This window comes from Emys orbicularis, chromosome 2 (assembly GCF_028017835.1).
Source record: "Emys orbicularis isolate rEmyOrb1 chromosome 2, rEmyOrb1.hap1, whole genome shotgun sequence".
Lineage (NCBI taxonomy): Eukaryota > Metazoa > Chordata > Testudines > Emydidae > Emys > Emys orbicularis.
The window spans coordinates 97,118,768-97,140,947 of record NC_088684.1 but is presented as its reverse complement, the minus strand read 5'-3'; the positions used below and the strand labels follow the sequence as shown (position 1 = coordinate 97,140,947).

At 41.4% G+C, this 22,180-nt stretch overlaps 1 protein-coding gene across 1 annotated transcript in view; it reads right to left on the bottom strand.

Moving 5' to 3' along the window:
* The window catches only part of CCDC102B (coiled-coil domain containing 102B), a 328,414-nt gene that overhangs the window by 75,537 nt on the left and 230,697 nt on the right, over positions 1-22,180 (bottom strand). Inside the window, exon 7 of the mRNA XM_065399851.1 lies at positions 10,800-10,903. Coding sequence (XP_065255923.1) covers positions 10,800-10,903 — 104 coding nt within the window. The remainder of the gene's footprint in view (positions 1-10,799; positions 10,904-22,180) is intronic.

Sequence of the window (22,180 nt, the reverse complement as noted above, 5' to 3'; positions counted from 1 at the left end):
TCCATTAAAATGGCTAAAACAGGCATTTTAATACTGTTCATATTAAAAGTTTATAAATTTCATATGGTGTTTTTTTCCATTTTTGCAATTCTGTATTTAAAAACAACAGTTTGTAATAATATAGGTATGGCAATATATCAATAGTGTAAACAGACCAAATGCTATCAGTAAGTGATCTTAATATTCAGAGATATCCCACTGATTAATCATAATTCAAAGGGTTCTCACAGGTGCATTTCATGGGCTGTGACCCTGAAGTAAAAGGAATAATAATACTCTCTCTCTCTCTCTCTTGCAAACCTCCCCGGACACACAATTGGTTATTATAAAATTGTCAAGCCTGCTGGCAGAATGGAGACCTAATGAGAAATTGGGAATGCAGGGGTTTCTGGATGATTTATCATCGGTGTCCTTTCTAAAGTGAGATAAAATGCCTGCAGAGATATGCAGCCCACTGGCTGACCTTGCTGAGATATGTCATAAGAGCAACAGGACCATGAAGCAAACTCTCAAAAGAGTACAAGTCATGTATTTATGATGTGCTTGACCTTACTGAATAGAAAAATGGTTAGCTACAATTGTTGTTGTTCCCTGTGAATAAGAGTAAATTGGAGATAGTAAAGGACTATAAAGTATTCAAAACTGTTGATATATGTAATCCATGAGCTAGTTTCTATTACAGAGAAGACTTCCGCAATGGGTGGTGAAGAGTAAATCTAATCTTAACAGGTTTATTTCTTTATTGCTTAAATCAAGTTAACATAGAAAAAATATAGAAAAGACTTAATGCAGGAACACTGAGTCTGTGGGCTTATCCATTCTTACTGGAGTCACTGGGAAGCTTGGCACCCCAATAGAATTAGGCCCTGGTGTATTGATCAGTCAATGTACTAGGTTCGTGATCTGGTAACAGACATAATTCCCATTTGGTATGACGTTCGATTTACAACTATAAACTCAGGCTATAATGATTGCATTATAACAATTATCTTCTTACTTCTTAGTATGGAATATGTTTATTTAGCTATATTGTATTTAGCTATCTATATCACAATTTGGAAGTAAAAATGCAGACTTAAGTTTATTTAAGTAAATCAGATGCCACATTTCAATAGCGTGTTGCTGGTAAATGATGTTTTACAAATAACTTTTGGGTTTGCTAACAAAATGGTATTTTATGTCAAATTAAAAACACTGAATAAAATCATAATGCAGTATTGCATGACATATTGCATTTTCAAACTGCTTGTTATAGGAGACATAGGGAACCACTTTTCACTATAAACTTCAAAATAAATCAGGCAAACATAACAGTTCAAAATTGAATCCATACTGCAGTTTATATTCAAATCCAACACTTTAAGTGAACACAAAAAGGAAATCTCTCCTTACAGAATACACTGTTAGTGCATATTGTCACTGGTAGCAGCACTGTCAATGCTGAAGCCAACTCAGTATGACACTACAGGCAGGTTGGCTTGTGGAGAGTCCAATTTTCAAAGAGTCTAAAAACAGGATAGACATATACTATCTGGATTCTAGAAAATGCATTTTGGTGCTCAAGTGTCCAATCCAAAGCTTAAAGGAAACAATGACAGTCTTTCCACTGATTTCAAAAGGCTTTGGATCAGGCTCTGATCTGAATATCTATATTTAGGTAACTGTTTGAGCGACCCATGTTTGAAAACTGGGCTCCGGGTGTAATTTTCCTTTTAATTTGTGCGACGTTTAAAGAAACATAAGTTTCATGAAACAGGTCCACTATGTCAGAAAACTTCTAATTGTTTTAAGAAAAAGACAGTATCAATGGCAAAGTACCCTATTTCAACTGCACAAAGTCATTAGAGAGGAGATGAACCAGCTGTCTCCCATCTGTAACAGGAATAGGCAGCAGTGATCCTACCAGCATTGAGGCCCTATACTATACTATACTATGCTATACTATAAGAGAGGGCTCCAACTTTTTTGCCCACTGAGGAGGCAAATTTTCATTTGAGAGAGGTACGTTTATCAGGCTGTAGTCTCCCCTTCCAAGATGTACCACATGTTAATTAATGGGGGAGGGGATAGGAGGGTGAGGATAGCATTCTGAAGGGACCCCACAGTTGAACATTTCAAAAACTAAAAGTGGTTGGAGTTTTGGGCAATGATTCAGAAGAGTACTTATTTTATCTGAAGCGCTTCACCTAGCCATGATTATAATTACAACTGCAATGATTTTTTTTTAAATCCTTCAGGAATACGTTTACAATACCACCACAGATATTAACACTGTTACATTCAAATCTTACACAAATTCATTCATAAATTCTTTTATTATATATTGATCGAGAATGTGCAACTTTTCAACACCTACATTATAGATTGTACATGAAAAACAGCTCTGTACAGTTGGTAGCCTTGATTAGGCAAAATATTTTCCCAAGACAGCATATTTCCATAATGCATTCTTATGCTTCTCATTTCTCCATCAGTACTATGCAGTGAATTATTAGAAGTATTTGTAGCAAGCAAACCCCAAGTAAGGCCACATTTCCTTGCAAATCCAGGCAATTTTTAAAAGTACTTCATCACAATAACTCCCCATACCCCTTTTCCCTCTGATAACTAGCTTGTGGAAACAGATATAGTTCATAATGTAAACATACATATTCACAATTAATATTTTATATAAGTATTCTGACATTTAAATTCACATTAAATTCAAGGGTTATTAGCAACAACAACTATCAGCATGTATATATTCTGCAATTATCCAGAGCATTCATTGCTTTTCCTTTTCAAACTCTCAAAGTTAACAAGCAATACCATTTATACATTATTAATGAAACAGCCACAACAACACTGACAAATTGAGTAAGACAGATTAGCTACTGTATCATCACATTAAAAATATAATATATAAATTGAAAAATGGGCTATCCTCCATTGGCATAAGCAGATACAACTCCACTGAAGTCAAAAGTATTGCACTAGCTTTTACCAGGCCCTACATTTTCAAAGCGATTCTCAAATGCAAGACACTATATGTTATATTAGAGAGACAAAGATAATTTAGTAGCATAGAGCCATGTTTATTGGAAGGTTTTGGAGGACTTCTAAAGTCTCAGATAACAAAATGCAGTACAAAATGGGAGTTAAGCAGTCAATTACATCAAGTTCCAGTTCATCCTCCTCCCCCCGGGATAGGATGAAAATACCAGGGTTATCTGCACACAGTGCAATTCCATGCACATAACTAAATCTCCCAGCTAACCAAAGCTCAGCTAACTTGGGGTGCGGGGGGGAGGCATTAAGTAAGGTTTTAACGTAAAATTAAGGGATAATCAGAAAGAGTACAATAGGAAGGCAGAAAAACTCGAGGGAAACAACAATGAAGCAGAGGAGAAGGGTATGTTTCTACTAAGTGAAAGTGAATGAATGTGTAAACTTCAAGTTATACATATTTACCTTTTTTCTATTTAATTTCATTTAGTTTCTTATACACCCATCACTGAGGTATCTGAATAAAACTCATATGAATATTGAATTATTTTCAAACTCAAGCTGTGATATCAGACTTGGTGTAGGGCTGATTAACTCTAGAATTTACCTTGCAGCAGTCCTCTCACACTGCCGGGGGTTGTGGGGTGGGGTGTTTTCTTTTGGGGGGGGGGTTGTTTTTGTTTAATTCCTTGAATCAATCATATTTGATATTAATTATTGTTATTTTTACCATGGAAGTAACCCGAAGCCACAACTGAAATTAGGGTCCCATTGCTCTAAGTGTTGTAAAAATGCATAGACAGTTCTTGCCCTGAAGAGTTTAGAATCTAAATAAGAGACAACAGATAGAAGCTGGGAGGGGGAAAAAATGAGAAATAGAAGTGAAGTGACTCGTCCAAGGTCAATGGCAGAGCCAAGAACAGAATCAAGGTCTCCTGAATCTCAGTTCAGTGTCCTATCAAGTGGACCATGAAGAAATATACCAACTATGATGCTGAGCTTATATCTTATTCTCCAGAATCTCAATAGATTTTCAGTAGAAGTTTATGGTAAAAACTGATGGTGCAGAGTCAGAAGCCAAAGGGTTAGCACAAATCACTTAAAAAGGGTTAGCACAAATTTGAAGCTCCTTTGATAGGCGTAGCACCACAAAGCATGTCAATCTTAGAACACTTACATTTGCCAGACTGTCAGATGAAGCTGTCCACAAACCCTATTGTGTAAGGGCCAAGTTTTGAACCCCTTACATTAAGGAGTAGTTACTCAAAGGGCTATCATACTGAATTCAATGGAACGTATTGAATGGTGAGGACATATTCATTTTGGCTATAGAAAGACCACCCTTTTTTTAGTCTATGTTGCAAGAGCCAAGCAGAAATATGCTAACCAAGTGTATACTGCACAGACAGGATTCTCAAAAAAGAAGAAAATATTTTGTAGCACAGAGTCAATCTAATAGATTGACAGTTGTCACTTACGTGTTCATAAAATAAAATAGAACTATTCTAAAAAATAAATCCCAACAGAAATTAAAAGACCTAACCAAAACAACAACAACAAATGCCTAGAGACAAAAGATGGAATGGAGGTAATATCTTTCATTGGACCAACTTTTATTGGTGAAAGAAACAAGCTTCCGGGCTACCCAGAGCTCTTCTTCAGGTCTGGAAAAGTTACTCAGAGGGTATGTCTATGCTGCCATTGAACACCGGCAGCTGGCCCATGCCAGCTGAGTCAGGCTTGTGGGGCTCGGGCTACGGGGATGTTTAATTGTGGGTTAGATGTTTGGGTGCAGGCTGGAGCCTGGGCTCTGGGATCCCATGAAGGGAGACCAACATGGCTATAAACAAAAATGTCTAAAACATGCTTTCCTCATTCAACCATTACTAACTGTGGCAAGAATGAATAATCCCTAGCACTCCAAGTCTATGCCTGGATATGGGTCTCCCAAAATATTAGTTGCATTGTCAATGTCACAGGAAACAATTAAATAGAGAAAACAAGTGATAGGTTGCCTCAACATGCTCTTGGGGGTGCTTTAATATTCCCCTTTTCTAACATATAACAGTAGGTCAATTGGCTTCCCTTGAGGAAAAAAGAAAAAGCCTCAGATTCAATATGGTATTCTGTTCAGTGAAGGATAACATTGTTTCAGACTTATTTTAAACAGGTTGTTTCTTTGTTGTAATATTATTTCCCCAGTGCTGTCAGCTGAGTGTTAAAGGACTAGTAATATTTAATTGACCTACTGTATGGCAACAACAGCACACTTTCAGCTGAAAGACCATGGGGAAAATTACAGGCTGGTTGACAGTAAGGGAATAACATTTCAATTAAAAAAAATGGTTATATTTACAGATGGCTGCACCTGAAGTACTCTTACATAATACCTGAACTGTAAGCACATGGCAATTCATGCAAAAACTCTCATAGTTCATGAGCATGATACTGGTCAACTAATATCTTGAAAGCTTTATTAATAATAGTGCTGTATAAAAAGGTTTTCCACTGGGATAAATATTAACAAGAAAACTGTGTTTTATTTAAAGTTACAGAATTTAAGAGTATAAGGGTACGTCTTCACTACCCGCCGTATCAGCGGATAGCAATCGATTTATCCAGGATCGATATATTGCGTCTCGTTAAGACGCGATATATCGATCCCCGAACGCACTCTCCGTCGACTCTGGAACTCCACCAAAGTGAGCGGCGGTAGCGCAGTCGACAGGGGAGCCATGGCCGTCGATCCCGCGCCGTGTGGACCCCAGGTAATTCGATCCAAGATACTTCGACTTCAGCTACGCTATTCATGTAGCTGAAGTTGCGTATCTTGGATCGATCCCCCCCCCCCCCCAGTGTAGACCAGCCCTGAATGAAGAGAGATAGGAAATTGTCAATTAAGTAATTTAGTGTGCGGTGAAAGTTACATATATTACCTGAGATTTCTAGATACACAGTATGTCAGGACATATATAAACTTATTCATGTAAGTCGGCACAGTCTGCAGAGCATGTTTCTGTACTCCATATTGTTCTGTACATCTGCTGCCAGAAATGGCCATCACTTTAAGAATTCATCTCTTGGTGCAAAATAAAGCATTAACTTGCTCTTAAGAGCAGAAGAGGTACCATGGGAAACTTTAAAAAACATTTTAAGTAGACATTATGTCTGACATTTAAAATGCTCATCATTTTCTGTTATTCCCCTTCCTGAAGTTCTAAACTCCTCTTGTGACATCACCACAATCTCCACAGTAGTTCAGTAGGGTTATCACAACATAGAATAAGTTACTTCTTTATGTCTTTATACAAGAAATAAGAAACAGAAGCAGAAAAGTATTTATGAAACAAAGATTGTTTTTTCATACAAATATTTAATAAGAAAAAAAGGGAAAAGCTGTACCTAAAATATTTCACACAATTGCTTTGAAAAAAGAAGCTGTTTAAGAATGATTCCTTTTGCGTTGTCCTTTATTATTCACTCTTATTAAGTGAATAGTGCTCGACAGATAATCTGCCTCAAAGATTAAAAGATTTAAAGTCTTGTTGGTTCACAGTTGGTCATTTGGGGCTGTTGGGATTAAGCCACCACAACAATGACCCAGATTTCAAACCCACTATAGAAACTGCAATATCAATAGTGTATCTGTTTCACAGAACCATCCTAGTTGGGGTAGAGCTTCTTCAACATCTACAGTTCTTCATTGGCTGAAATCCACCAGGCCACCACCAAGGAACTTCTTTCTGTTTAAAGGTATCGATGTTCCAATATCTTCTTATTAAATCCTTTTAGTCTCAGATGCTCCTAAAAGCACCAACTCAAACAGGGGAACCCTGGTGGCAGCAGGTGTAGTAGTATAGCCACTTTACTAATACTACCTAGTTTCTAGAGTGTAGCTGACAGGAAGGACATTCCTATAAGCAACTAATGGCCAGCTGACTCTGCTGGTCAGTATTGTATGGCCAAATTCCTGCAGCAGTATTTAGAAATGGAATTCTTAAAAGGACTTTGAACCTTGAGAAGGGTTTTTTCATGATTTTGTGCATTACTAATTGTCTCGTTAACAAAAACAGGGAACGTTAATAAGGCTTAAAGCTTGGAAGAGCTGTAATATTTGGATTTCCATGGTAAAGCTATAAAATACAGACATAGTGTTAAAAAGAAAAGAGTAGATTTTATTGTGTAATAAAAAATGTTTATATTACCATGACACAATGCTATTTCCTTGACCTTTCACAGTCTAGTGTGCTGTACATTGATCTCTGTCAAGAACATACTATCATGTTTATTGAGATGACCTGGCATTTTAAGGTAATCACTCAGGTTTTTATGGAGATGACCCATAAAAGCCCCATAAAAATTTGCCACTGTAGAATAAGGCAGCCTAGTGGAACCACATTTTGAAGTGCTTTGGAAACATTACAAAATGTTTTTCAACATGGTCAAACAATTTTCATGGAATTAAGGCATGATGCAATAAACCTATAACATTGACCTCTTTGACAATGCAGGATGATTTCCTACATCGCATTGCTCCCTATAGATATGATGAACTGGTTAGTCCATTCCAACTCTTGTTCTCAAGTGATGGGATGTGCACCACTTCCCAAGGAATAACATTCTGCAGCCTGATAGATCTCCTTGTCAGGATATGAATACAGAACACTTTCATTCTTACTAATTGACTATGAGTTAACAATATCTTCTATCTGTATAGAGGGGTAGTCATCTTGGTATTCTTTACAACCACAATATATGAAGTCATTTCAGACTCACTAGTCACTTGACTTTGAAAGTCTCTGGATAGGGATGTAAAGTTAGATTGGATTCCTTTCTATGCCCCACTGCAAGCTGCTAAATCATTATTCTTTGGGTTGTTATGTCTGGGTCATCTTGCAATGTCATCAGAGAGTCTTCTAGTCTTTTTTTTCAGGCCATCTCCTTCTTAATAGTCTTTTTAATCTCATCAATTTCTGTCTGATTGCAGGTCTGTATCCTATATGCTACGTAGCTTTCTCTCACTACTTCACAGTGTTCAGAGCCCCATTACCTATATACATAAGCCCAATTATCTGCTCAAGGTCACTCTGACCCATGATATCCACTTTCCTTTACCTGGGTCCAGGTGGGAGACCCCAGGTCCAGTCCTTCTGCTCCAATCACTAGTATTTAACCCACAGTAAAACAGCTTCAATAGGAGAGATTGAGGGAACCCCCCCCCCAATCAGAATATCCCATAGCTCAGTGGTTAAAGCACTCTCCTCAGGGGTGGGAGAGACCCTGTTCAAATCGTCTCCCTGCCTCTGGCGGGGGAGGGTGATTGAACTTGGGTCTCCCACATCCCAGGCAAGTGAGCTAACCACTGGGCTAAGAATTATAAAATGGGCTCCTCCTCCTCCTGCCCCTACAGTTTGTGTGAAGTGAGGTAGGCACTTAACTCATTCCCTCAAGAAGTGGTTTAAGCACCTAATCTACTTGGTGTTCCCATTCATGGATCGCTAGCAGAGAGAGGTACCTCCCTGCAGTCTGGACTTAGTCATCTATCTCCATGAGGGAGTAGGGCTTAGGATACACCCCAGTCATTACATCTGTCTTTGGCTAGCTTAGGCAGCTCCCTGTCTAGCTTGCTGGCTTTTGTGGATTCCATTCTTAGGTATTTATCTCCTCCCCATTCACTGTATAGGGAGCCTATACCTAACTCAGACTTTGTTGATTTCTGTGTTGTTTCTAGGCACTTAGAAGTTAGGTGGTCAGCACTGCAACACTTAAGTCTCTTTGTGATTTTACCCTATATCCCCGGTCACAGGGAAGAAACCCAATTGTACAGTTGGGCGGGCATGCTGATAAGCAGTTGGCACAGATAGACTTGGATCTGGGTAGGACATCCCAAGAGTGTGAAAATTCTGAAATTCTACCCCAGGAGAGTAAAGGCACAAAGACTGCCATGTGTGGAGGTGCACTCAGATACCAGAAAGGGGACAAAAGTGCAGCTAGCCACGTAACTGCGACATATACCATTAGTACTCTACTATGTTACCTTTAGAACTCAAAAGCCCCTATACATACATTCCTCAGTCTCTTTATCCACAGTTTACCCTCAGTGTAACTTTAAGTGGTACAATCTGATCAGACACTTAGAGGTTGTTTTTATCCAAAGGTAGAATAGGAAGGAAAAAGATTAAAAATGTTGTGGTTTCTAACTCACTTCAGAAGGAGTAAACGCTCAATGGAAGACTGACCTGAAGCAGCATGGTTCCATGGGGAAAGCTTGAACCCATGACATGCGAGTGGGTTCAAAATATATCCAACTTTGCATATTTTAAAATATATCATGAGAAAATATGACTGAATACTATCTTTACCAAAGTATACTAGCGTCCTAAAATCCCTGATTGATCACTTGTAAGCCTAATTCTCCAGTACTTTGCATCTTGGGATGTCATTTATCTGAGTGCAGAGTGAGTACACATTTAGTGTTTTGCACTCATTTTGTACAGGTGTAAGTGACGGCATAAGGCAGGCTCAGAATTCGTCTAGGGTGAGCAAGCAAATAGCTATAATCTGTCTTTCATCTGTAACGCTTAAACCCCAACATGCTAACCAGCAGCAACAAAAAAGGGAAAATCTTAATATATTCAAAAAGTACTACTTTCTGAAATGTAAGTTGGCTTCTCAGCCTCTTGCATAATATGGAACAAATGTTCACTGCCAACCAAGATAAGCATTCAAGTTCAGGTGAGATGCTTTATAAATATAAATGCATTATATAGGTGGGTTAGATGTGTTTTCACAATATGTATATTTTGCAGTCTTGGGAGGAAACAAAGGTGGTGCAATATATACATATTTGAATGTTCCAGCTTCAGTTTGACACCATATTTATACCAACCCTTGTGTTTCTAGAAAAAGCTATACTTTAAAGTAGCCTCTTTAGAACAGACAATTAATGGAGCATCATATATTTCACCCAGAAAAAAAGCGGGTCAGTTGTACATTTTCTTTGGATATCATCTATGCTATGGGATATCATCTATGCATTGAAATAAACAATGAAAATATTGAGTATGCTCCTGTAATCTTTGCAAGAATGGCAGGTTCCATTCTAGACTGTTGGATTCACAGTCTACTAGAAACAGTTTTGATTGATTTTTTTCTTACTATTCACTATTTCCAGTCCTACACGAATGCTCACCACTTACATAAATGCACACAGACTCACATGTGGGTGCACAAGGGTATAGGAGAGGTACAGGGAGACTTTCCCCTACCACGCAATGCACCCTCATGCAGGGATCAGTCACGCTTGCAGTCCCTTCATATCCTGAGTGGAGTAACTTATCCCTGGCAATGAGAGCTAGAACCCTACTCACTGTAATGGAAGGGGAGAGCTGTCAGAAGAAGGGAAGGCCAGAGTGAAGCATGTTTTTTATCCTACTTAGGAGGAGCGCAGGAGGCACTCCCACTCTGCATGTCAAAAACTCCACTGTGGGGCCTGTCACACACTAAGCACTCCCACTGGGTGGTGCATACGGCCCCCCAGCATGGGGCCCAGAGTATCCTGTTGTTTTCCTGATTCACTGCACCTATTTCTTTGTGTGTTTATCCATTCTCACCCAGACTGATTAAAAACCAAATTACAGTAGGAGTTTGAATGTATTCAGATGAACCAGAAATGTAGGGGGAACCAAACAATTGCAACAGTTACTAGGCAGATGCAAATGTGACAGATCATCAATGAAAGTGCATCTTCACTTAATCTTCCTCTATTAACATTCCAGCCCAGATTCAAAGTATTAAAAGGGTAAAGCACTGACCTGCTTTTCAAATGATTAAGCTGAATCTGTAAGTTGTCATTTGCCTCTGTCTGCTCATCCAGAGATCGCTGTAGCTTTCGAATCTGGTTTAGTGAGTCATCGAGCTGAAAGCAAACAGATCAGATTGGTTTTGAAATATACCACGCACATTTTTACCATGAGTATTATTATAATAGACACAAATAACACCCACTGATATTTGAGGCTATTTTTTTTTAAAAGTTACATTTGTGTTTAAGATTTTAATCACATATGTGTTTTATTCTCTCTCTTACACACACACACACACACACACACACACACACAGAGGATCAGGATCCTTTTTCTTAGTAAGGACAGATAAAACTTGACAACATTTAGCAAAAGGCACACTGAGTACAATGTTATTTCCTACACATCATTCACTTTATTTTCTGTGAAATACATGAAATATCCTATTTTCTTAGCTTTTTTGTTAAAGCATCACAAAGTTTTATGGACAATAAGAAATAACCTAGAACATTTATTCTAATTATGTATGAGGATATTTTATCTATCCTTATACATTTCCCCCAGTTTGTATACTGCTGTCAATAAAGTACCTGCCAAGTCAGTGGAAAAGCAATAAAATGCAGTCATGATTTAAAAATAAGGTCACAAGCAGCTTTCTCTGTAGAATTCTAATTTGACTTCTATGAAACTTGTAGAATGAAACCTGATAACAGGTGAAAGTCAACCAACTTCTGGGTGTTGTTACAAACCCACCGAGGCCCAGCCAGCATTTCAGTAAGGGGCTCCCATATGTGTTCTCCCCGAGCCTGTGATAAATCTCCGTGTCCCAAGGCTTTGTGTGCTTGTAGGAAGGAGTCTTGAGGGAGCGGCGAACAGCAGAGGCTAACAGAGGGAGTTTGCCTGGGAGCTGTCCGAGAGGAGGTACGCTAAGTGCTGCATTAGGGGGGCTGTGTTGGTGGGCCTTGAGTGGGCCTGACTGGTATATAAGGGCAGTCAGCAGCGAACCAGCTGAGCGGCGAACAGCAGAGGCTAACAGAGGGAGTTTGCCTGGGAGCTGTCCGAGAGGAGGTACGCTAAGTGCTGCATTAGGGGGGCTGTGTTGGTGGGCCTTGAGTGGGCCTGACTGGTATATAAGGGCAGTCAGCAGCGAACCAGCTGAGCGGCGAACAGCAGAGGCTAACAGAGGGAGTTTGCCTGGGAGCTGTCCGAGAGGAGGTACGCTAAGTGCTGCATTAGGGGGGCTGTGTTGGTGAGTATCTGAGTGTCTGCTGCTGGGACAGTTGGTCAGTTTGACCGTGTGCTTGATTGCTTGCTTGTTTGTTTGAAAAGTGTGAATTGGGAGTGCTTTGTTCCAGGTGGGCCTTGAGTGGGCCTGACTGGTATATAAGGGCAGTCAGCAGCGAACCAGCTGAGCGGCGAACAGCAGAGGCTAACAGAGGGAGTTTGCCTGGGAGCTGTCCGAGAGGAGGTACGCTAAGTGCTGCATTAGGGGGGCTGTGTTGGTGAGTATCTGAGTGTCTGCTGCTGGGACAGTTGGTCAGTTTGACCGTGTGCTTGATTGCTTGCTTGTTTGTTTGAAAAGTGTGAATTGGGAGTGCTTTGTTCCAGGTGGGCCTTGAGTGGGCCTGACTGGTATATAAGGGCAGTCAGCAGCGAACCAGCTGAGCGGCGAACAGCAGAGGCTAACAGAGGGAGTTTGCCTGGGAGCTGTCCGAGAGGAGGTACGCTAAGTGCTGCATTAGGGGGGCTGTGTTGGTGAGTATCTGAGTGTCTGCTGCTGGGACAGTTGGTCAGTTTGACCGTGTGCTTGATTGCTTGCTTGTTTGTTTGAAAAGTGTGAATTGGGAGTGCTTTGTTCCAGGTGGGCCTTGAGTGGGCCTGACTGGTATATAAGGGCAGTCAGCAGCGAACCAGCTGAGCGGCGAACAGCAGAGGCTAACAGAGGGAGTTTGCCTGGGAGCTGTCCGAGAGGAGGTACGCTAAGTGCTGCATTAGGGGGGCTGTGTTGGTGAGTATCTGAGTGTCTGCTGCTGGGACAGTTGGTCAGTTTGACCGTGTGCTTGATTGCTTGCTTGTTTGTTTGAAAAGTGTGAATTGGGAGTGCTTTGTTCCAGGTGGGCCTTGAGTGGGCCTGACTGGTATATAAGGGCAGTCAGCAGCGAACCAGCTGAGCGGCGAACAGCAGAGGCTAACAGAGGGAGTTCGCCTGGAGAGAGCTCACTGAGGCTTTCATCTGCAGGTTTCTCTGAGTAGTTCCTGCAACAGCTGAGGAAGCTCTTAAGAGGACAGGGATATGGAAGGTGAGCGATCAGCTGTTGTAACCTGCACAGGTTGTGCCATGTTTGTCTTTCTTCCACAGGACAGAAGCGACTTTGTCTGTACAAAGTGCAAGCTGGTCTCCATATTGGAAGAGAAGGTTCGAGGGCTGGAGAAACGAGTATCAACACTGCGTTGCATAAGGGAAAATGAAGATTTCCTGGACAGACGTCAGGAGATGCTTCTACGGCCACAATGTTCTGAAGATTCAGAGCAGGCACAGCAGGGACAGAAGGATTGTGAAGAGGTTTGGCAGCATGTGACTTCCAGAAGGAGAAAGAGGAGCGTCCATGCACCAGCAATGGAGATACAGGTGAGCAATCGTTTCCATGTTCTCTCCACAGGTACTAATGCGGAGAGTGGACTAGATGACCCATCTGAGGGAAGGGAGCAGAAGGAGACTCCACCGATTGGAAGGCAAAAGATGCACTGTCCTAGGGATGGGGGTTCCACGACCACCACTCCCAAGAGGAGGAGGAGGGTGGTGGTGGTCGGGGACTCCCTCCTCAGGGGGACTGAGTCATCTATCTGCCGCCCCGACCGGGAAAACCGAGAGGTCTGCTGCTTGCCAGGAGCTAGGATACACGATGTGACAGAGAGACTGCCGAGACTCATCAAGCCCTCGGATCGCTACCTCTTCCTGCTTCTCCATGTGGGCACCAATGATACTGCCAAGAATGACCTTGAGCGGATCACTGCAGACTACGTGGCTCTGGGAAGAAGGATAAAGGAGTTTGAGGCGCAAGTGGTGTTCTCGTCCATCCTCCCTGTGCAAGGAAAAGGCCTGGGTAGAGACCGTCGAATCGTGGAAGTCAATGAATGGCTACGCAGGTGGTGTTGGAGAGAAGGCTTTGGATTCTTCGACCATGGGATGGTGTTCCAAGAAGGAGGAGTGCTGGGCAGAGACGGGCTCCACCTAACGAAGAGAGGGAAGAGCATCTTCGCCAGCAGGCTGGCTAACCTAGTGAGGAGGGCTTTAAACTAGGTTCACCGGGGGAAGGAGACCAAAGCCCTGAGGTAAGTGGGGAAATGGGATCCTGGGAGGAAGCACAAGCAGGAGAGCGCAAGAGGGGAGGACTCCTGTCTCATGCTGATAAAGAGGGACGATCGATGAGTTATCTTAAGTGCTTATACACAAATGCAAGAAGCCTGGGAAACAAGCAGGGAGAACTGGAAGTCCTGGCACAATCAGGGAACTATGATGCGATTGGAATAACAGAGACTTGGTGGGATAACTCACATGACTGGAGTACTGTCATGGATGGATATAAACTGTTCAGGAAGGACAGGCAGGGCAGAAAAGGTGGGGGAGTTGCGTTGTATGTAAGAGAGGAGTATGACTGCTCAGAGCTCCGATATGAAACTGCAGAAAAACCTGAGAGTCTCTGGATAAAGTTGAGAAGTGTGAGCAACAAGGGTGATGTCGTGGTTGGAGTCTGCTATAGACCACCAGACCAGGGGGATGAGGTGGATGAGGCTTTCTTCTGGCAACTAGCAGAAGTTGCTAGATCGCAGGCCCTGGTTCTCATGGGAGACTTTAATCACCCTGATATCTGCTGGGAGAGCAATACAGCGGTGCACAGACAATCCAGGAAGTTTTTGGAAAGTGTAGGGGACAATTTCCTGGTGCAAGTGCTGGAGGAACCAACTAGGGGCAGAGCTTTTCTTGACCTGCTGCTCACAAACAGGGAAGAATTAGTAGGGGAAGCAAAAGTGGATGGGAACCTGGGAGGCAGTGACCATGAGATGGTCGAGTTCAGGATCCTGACACAAGGAAGAAAGGAGAGCAGCAGAATACGGACCCTGGACTTCAGAAAAGCAGACTTTGACTCCCTCAGGGAACAGATGGGCAGGATCCCCTGGGAGAATAACATGAAGGGCAAAGGGGTCCAGGAGAGCTGGCTGTATTTTAAAGAATCCTTATTGCGGTTGCAGGAAAAAAACATCCCGATGTGTAGAAAGAATAGTAAATATGGCAGGCGACCAGCTTGGCTAAACAGTGAAATCCTTGCTGAACTTAAACGCAAAAAAGAAGCTTACAAGAAGTGGAAGATTGGACAAATGACCAGGGAGGAGTATAAAACTATTGCTCAGGCATGCAGGAATGAAATCAGGAAGGCCAAATCACACTTGGAGTTGCAGCTAGCAAGAGATGTTAAGAGTAACAAGAAAGGTTTCTTCAGGTATGTTAGCAACAAGAAGAAAGTCAAGGAAAGTGTGGGCCCCTTACTGAATGTGGGAGGCAACCTAGTGACCGAGGATGTGGAAAAAGCTAATGTACTCAATGATTTTTTTGCCTCTGTCTTCACAAACAAGGTCAGCTCCCAGACTGCTGCACTGGGCAGCACAATATGGGGAGAAGGTGACCAGCCCTATGTGGAGAAAGAAGTGGTTCGGGACTATTTAGAAAAACTGGATGTGCACAAGTCCATGGGGCCGGATGCGCTGCATCCGAGGGTGCTAAAGGAGTTGGCGGATGAGATTGCAGAGCCATTAGCCATTATTTTTGAAAACTCATGGCGATCGGGGGAGGTCCCGGATGACTGGAAAAAGGCTAATGTAGTGCCCATCTTTAAAAAAGGGAAGAAGGAGGATCCGGGGAACTACAGGCCAGTCAGCCTCACCTCAGTCCCTGGAAAAATCATGGAACAGGTCCTCAAGGAATCAATTATGAAACACTTAGAGGAGAGGAAAGTGATCAGGAACAGTCAGCATGGATTCACCAAAGGGAAGTCGTGCCTGACTAACCTAATTGCCTTCTATGATGAGATAACTGGCTCTGTGGATGAGGGGAAAGCAGTGGATGTGTTATTCCTTGACTTTAGCAAAGCTTTTGATACAGTCTCCCACAGTATTCTTGCCGCCAAGTTAAAGAAATATGGGCTGGATGAATGGACTGTAAGGTGGATAGAAAGCTGGCTAGATCGTCGGGCTCAACGGGTAGTGATCAATGGCTCCATGTCTAGTTGGCAGCCGGTTTCAAGCGGAGTGCCCCAAGGGTCGGTCCTGGGGCCGGTTTTGTTTAATATCTTTATTAATGATCTGGAGGATGGTGTGGACTGCACTCTCAGCAAGTTTGCAGATGACACTAAACTAGGAGGCGTGGTAGATACACTAGAGGGTAGGGATCGGATACAGAGGGACCTAGACAAATTAGAGGATTGGGCCAAAAAAAACCTGATGAGGTTCAACAAGGATAAGTGCAGAGTCCTGCACTTAGGACGGAAGAATCCCATGCACTGCTACAGACTAGGGACCGAATGGCTAGGTAGCAGTTCTGCAGAAAAGGACCTAGGGGTCACAGTGGACGAGAAGCTGGATATGAGTCAACAGTGTGCTCTTGTTGCCAAGAAGGCTAACGGCATTTTGGGCTGTATAAGTAGGGGCATTGCCAGCAGATCGAGGAACGTGATCGTTCCCCTTTATTCGACATTGGTGAGGCCTCATCTGGAATACTGTGTCCAATTTTGGGCCCCACACTACAAGAAGGATGTGGAAAAATTGGAAAGAGTCCAGCGGAGGGCAACAAAAATGATTAGGGGTCTGGAGCACATGACTTATGAGGAGAGGCTGAGGGAACTGGGATTGTTTAGTCTCCAGAAGAGAAGAATGAGGGGGGATTTGATAGCAGCCTTCAACTACCTGAAGGGAGGTTCCAAAGAGGATGGAGCTCGGCTGTTCTCAGTGGTGGCAGATGACAGAACAAGGAGCAATGGTCTCAAGTTGCAGTGGGGGAGGTCCAGGTTGGATATTAGGAAACACTATTTCACTAGGAGGGTGGTGAAGCACTGGAATGCGTTACCTAGGGAGGTGGTGGAGTCTCCTTCCTTGGAGGTTTTTAAGGCCCGGCTTGACAAAGCCCTGGCTGGGATGATTTAGTTGGGAATTGGTCCTGCTTTGAGCAGGGGGTTGGACTAGATGACCTCTTGAGGTCCCTTCCAACCCTGATATTCTATGATTCTATGATTCTAGGGACTGGAGAATCTATTCATTTTCTCAATTAAACCAAAGAAAAATTAATTGTCTCCCAAGACAACAAAACTTGGCAATCAAGTTTATCTAAAGCTGCACTCTGTGGGAGGAAAAAAGCTTACATTTTTGTTCCTTAAAAATGTGTTCAACTGGGGAAATTTAAAATGGAGGGCACGGGGTGACTAATAAAGGCCTGTTGGTGGGTCTATGGATATATAGGTAGCTCTGACACAAATTGCCTTGCACCAAATGGCAGATGCTTGCAGAACAACCTGGTCCAGTTCTAACAAAAATAAATAGGTTACTGTAAAAGTATTTTTTATAAGCCCCAAGGATAAATCATCTTTTTCAAGGATAATTTAGCAGTATCCCAATGGAGTTCATTCTCTCGGCCACTCCCCTGAACCCAGTATTCCCTTAAATCTGCTAGGAACATATTAAATGGGAGGCTTGCAGGCACCCCCAAAGATACCTCCAGATCACAGGCTTGGAAACACAGGCTCCTCCCAGGCTTGCTTGTTTATTTCAGTTTGTACAAGATTTACTAAGCAACCATCTAGTGCTGCAGGCCCTTATTACACAATTTAATATTCACAGCAAATAACCATCTGCAAAGAAAATAGCCACCTCTATAGAGCATGTAGAACCTTCCAGCCTTCAACTCACACTTTCACCAAAATCCTGGAAAATAGGTGGGCTTTGCAGCATGCTAGCAAGTTAATAGATCTGGGTTCTGATAGCCCAGTGGTTCTCAAACTGGGGCCACCACTTGTGAGGGAAAGCCCCTGATGGGCCGGGCCGGTTTGTTTACCTGCTGGGTCCGCAGGTTCGGCCGATCGCGGCTCCCACTGGCTGTAGTTCGCTGCTCCAGGCCAATGGGGGCTGCGGGAAGCAGTGGCCAGCAAATCCCTTGTCCTGCGCCGCTTCCCGCAGCCCCCATTGGCTAGTGAGAACCACTGTGATAGCCCAATGTAGAGATGCAATTCCAAAAGGCAAAGTCCACTCATACCAGCCAGCCAGCAGCCTCTGCCCTTTTAGACAAGGTAGCTCAGATTTGTTCTCAGCAGAGGCAGTACTGAATGGGAAGAAAAGTGGAGTCTCAGAGTTCGTCTTTACTAAAACATGCTGTAGCATGTTATAGGGTGCTACCCACCATGTTCTAAAATGCTAGTGTGGACTTTAGCATGTACTGAGCTGGTCAAGTCGAAGCTAGTGCAGGAGCCTAGGCTTCAATATAATTAGATTAGCACATGTTAGAGTTGCCTTTGCCTACACTAGCAGTTTAGAATGAACCTGCTGGCCAACACCATTCTAACACCACACCATTTATCCAAAGCCTCAGATGACCAGAGAGATGGTAAACCAAACTCTTTAGGGCTTGATAGGTTAAAACAAATTCCTTGAGCTCAAAATTGGCAAACCTAGAAAGAGTTTTCAGCAAACTCTCTCCCACTCAGGATTTACAGTTTTGGAAAAGAGTCACACTGAATTTTAGGGGGTACACACAGTGCAGCAAAATTTAAGGGACTGTGAAACCACACCTTATAACTTTCCCCAAAAGAGTTGGCAACACTTGTTTTAAGCAATACAATAAGTGTCACTTTAATTCTATTGCTCCACTTATTGTGATCCTCAAAAGTATCTAATCCAGGGGTAGGCAACCTATGGCTGATTTTCAGTGGCACTCACACAGCCCAGGTCCTGGCCACCGGTCCGGGGGGGCTCTGCATTTTAATTTAATTTTAAATGAAGCTTCTTAAACATTTTAAAAACCTTATTTACTTTACATACAACTATAGTTTACTTATATATTATAGACTTATAGAAAGAGACCTTTTAAAAACATTAAAATGTATTACTGGCACGCAAAACCTTAAATTAGAGTGAATAAATGAAGACTCGGCACACCACTTCTGAAAGGTTGCCGAGCCCTGAAATCTATCTACAAGAATTATGAGTTACATATAATCTTGGTACCTGAACACTTGATCCAGCAAAAAACTAAAGAATGAGCATAGTCCTATTGATTCCATTAGGACTACACATATGCTGAAAGTTGAGGTTGTGCTAAAGTGCTTTGCTAGATATGGGTCTAAGTACTAGGATCCAAGTACAACTAGAGAATGATATTTTAGCTATGACTTTGCAGTGTGACTTTGCAGTGTAGTAAGAAGCCTAGTAAATGCTTACCATTACAGATATCCTATTCCTATCAATGGCAGTTACATGCAGATTGGGGCAGTATATGGTCCACTGTGACTGATATTGCTAATCAATAGTTTAATATTGTAGTGAAAAGCGTTAGGGTGGAGGAGGGAGAGAGAGAAAAAGAAAGAACTCTCTTTCTGAAATGTTAATAGCAATAATCTTAGTTCACAGAATTTCTATGGCAATAATGACTGGCTGTAATTAATGGTACATATCACTTTCAGCTAGCCAACCATTTCATCATCAGGAAATGCCTTGCACTTCATTCACTATATTGTCCTATTCCTATTGTGATCAGTTTATAAAGGCTGCCATCAAATCATGCTCACAGCTCAGTGTTAGTTACCTGAAACATGAGACATTAACACAATGATAACTTGTACACGAAGGAGTCCAAAACAGAGATTAATTTTTCTTTTTTAAGTGATAAGTCTTTGGACTTTCTCAACTATCTTTTATCATGTTCATTTGCCTTTAATAATTGCTTCAATGTCTCAGTTTTACCTTGTTTTCCAGTGAATTCTTTCTGATCAAGGCAGTGCAGCCAAGTTTGTCACTGAGGGACGGGTTTTAATTTTTCCATCTTTGAAAGGTGAAATATTTATTGCATCTTTCATCATTTTGTTTTCTAACATGTATAACTTGTTTCCAGCAAAGCAGGCCAGAATCTTCACTTATTTTTACTTTCTATCTTTGTAGTGACAAGCTACATAATAAAAGGTACTAATGAGATCACTCAGATTAATCATGTTCAAAATTACTTGGTTTAAAGTGGTCCGATTCAACATTCTTACAGCAGAGGAGGTACCTTGTGACTGCTATGGGGTATGGTTTCACCCCATAGACTTTGGACATCTGATTAAGTCATTTGTGGTCTCTTATTTTACTAAAAAATTACAGAAAGCTCAGCAATACAGAAAACTTTAGAACCAAATTATTTTAAATGACCTCTTTCTATTTTCTTAGATGTCATTTTATTTTGATTAGGTACTTACATTCTCTCTACCTAAATGCCTCCTCCAGTTTCAACTGGATGCAATGTTTTAACTCTGTTTTCAGTCCTAATTTCTTCTGTATTGCTATGTGAAGCTAAACAGCTGTTATTCCATACCTCTATATTTCCATTTACACATCTGTAAAATGGATATACTGTGTTTCATAAGATCTTCAACATTTACTGATGTATGATTTTGCCACTTTTGCAAGCCTATGGATGTGGCTAAATGGAGATAGAAATAGTGATTTTCTTTTCGGGAAGGGGGCACAGTAAGTCGCATTTCTTGCAGATTAGCATAGTTTTACTACATGCTCTGACTAGTAATTTTTTTTCAACTTCAAGGTATGAATTTAAAAAAAAACCAAAATAAACTATGGCAGTAAAATAAACAAGCATCTTCTACAATCACACATTCTCTAGCCAATAAAATGATTTCTTCTAAACAGCATTGTTTAACTTAAAAGGAACAATATAAACTTTTTTGGTTGTCACTTATTTCCTATTACAGCCAGTGCTGAATTTTCTATTAGAATGTAGGGTTTTGGGGGAGGAGGAGCTGGACAGAAAATGTATCTGCAATATCAAAAGCTTCCACAGGAAATTTTCATTTTTCCAATGGGAAAACTAAAATGAAATATTTTGTTTTGGGTTGATGTAATGTTGTCCAATTAAAATATAATCATGCAAATCATTATTGCTATCACTGTTATATAATTGCAACAAATCTTATACAAAGCGTAACACATTGACAGAAAGGGTTAAGCAGCTTGCAGGCTGAATGACCCAAAGACATGTTAGAAAGTATGTGAATGTTAATTAGGGCCATTCAATACTAGATAGGCTAGAACTTTAAAGTGCAAACCTGTATTGTTAGAGAATTAGAGATTATACTAATTTTGCATATCTTAGATGCTAGCCATGTAAACAGACAGTTCCTGTCTGTCACTATAACTATTAATTTGGAGATCAACAGGGAATATTAACATTTAGATTAATCTTGGGTGAAATAATGTAATTGTCTATATTTCTCTTTGAAGTTTATGATAGACTGCCTAATTGGTAAATTGCCCTATGTTAATTTGTGTAACTAATTACTGGTGGTGTTTAGGAAAGGTTACATCAAAAGCCTATTGTTTACCCAGGACTGTATGGTCAAGTGGATGCTAGAACACTGTATAAAAGACCCTTGGGTCCTGATCCTGTTTATCTCAGTTCTGCTTAAGCTTCATCAGGGGAAGTTTGAGTCACAAGATTGAGATCCCAGTCCTAAGTTGAAACACCCTGAATAGGATATTGGACACTGGACTATAACCTATGGACTAAATTATAAAAGAACTCCTTGCAACTACAAAGCTCACCATCTCTGCTATGAATTTGAACCGCAAGAATTATACTCATGTCTGTATGTATACTGATCTTTTAATCAACGCTCCCTCTTTTCTTTTTTTAATAAATTTTAGTTTAGTTAATAAGAATTGGCTGTAAGCGTGTATTTGGGTAAAATCTGGAATATTCATTAACCTGGGAGGTAATGTGTCCGATCCTTTGGGATTGGTAGAACTTTTTTATATGATGAATAAGATTTTCATTAATCCTCATCATATTTGACATGGGTGTCTAGGTGGAGGCCTGAGACTGGGTTACTTTAAGGGAACTGTGTTGTTGACTTCTAAGTAACCAGTGAGGTATACTAGAAGCTGTTTTGTGCTGTCTTGGTAAATCTAAGTATTGGAATATCCAACAGATTTGGGAATTGCCTGCCCCATTCTGTGCAGTTCACCCTAATTCAGTGACCTCAGCTGGATCCCCTGGGCCGCCAGTCACAGTTGGTTGGACACAAATCAAAATATTTGTGTTTGTTGAACTGACCCACAGCATTTCATTGTGAGTTTGTTCC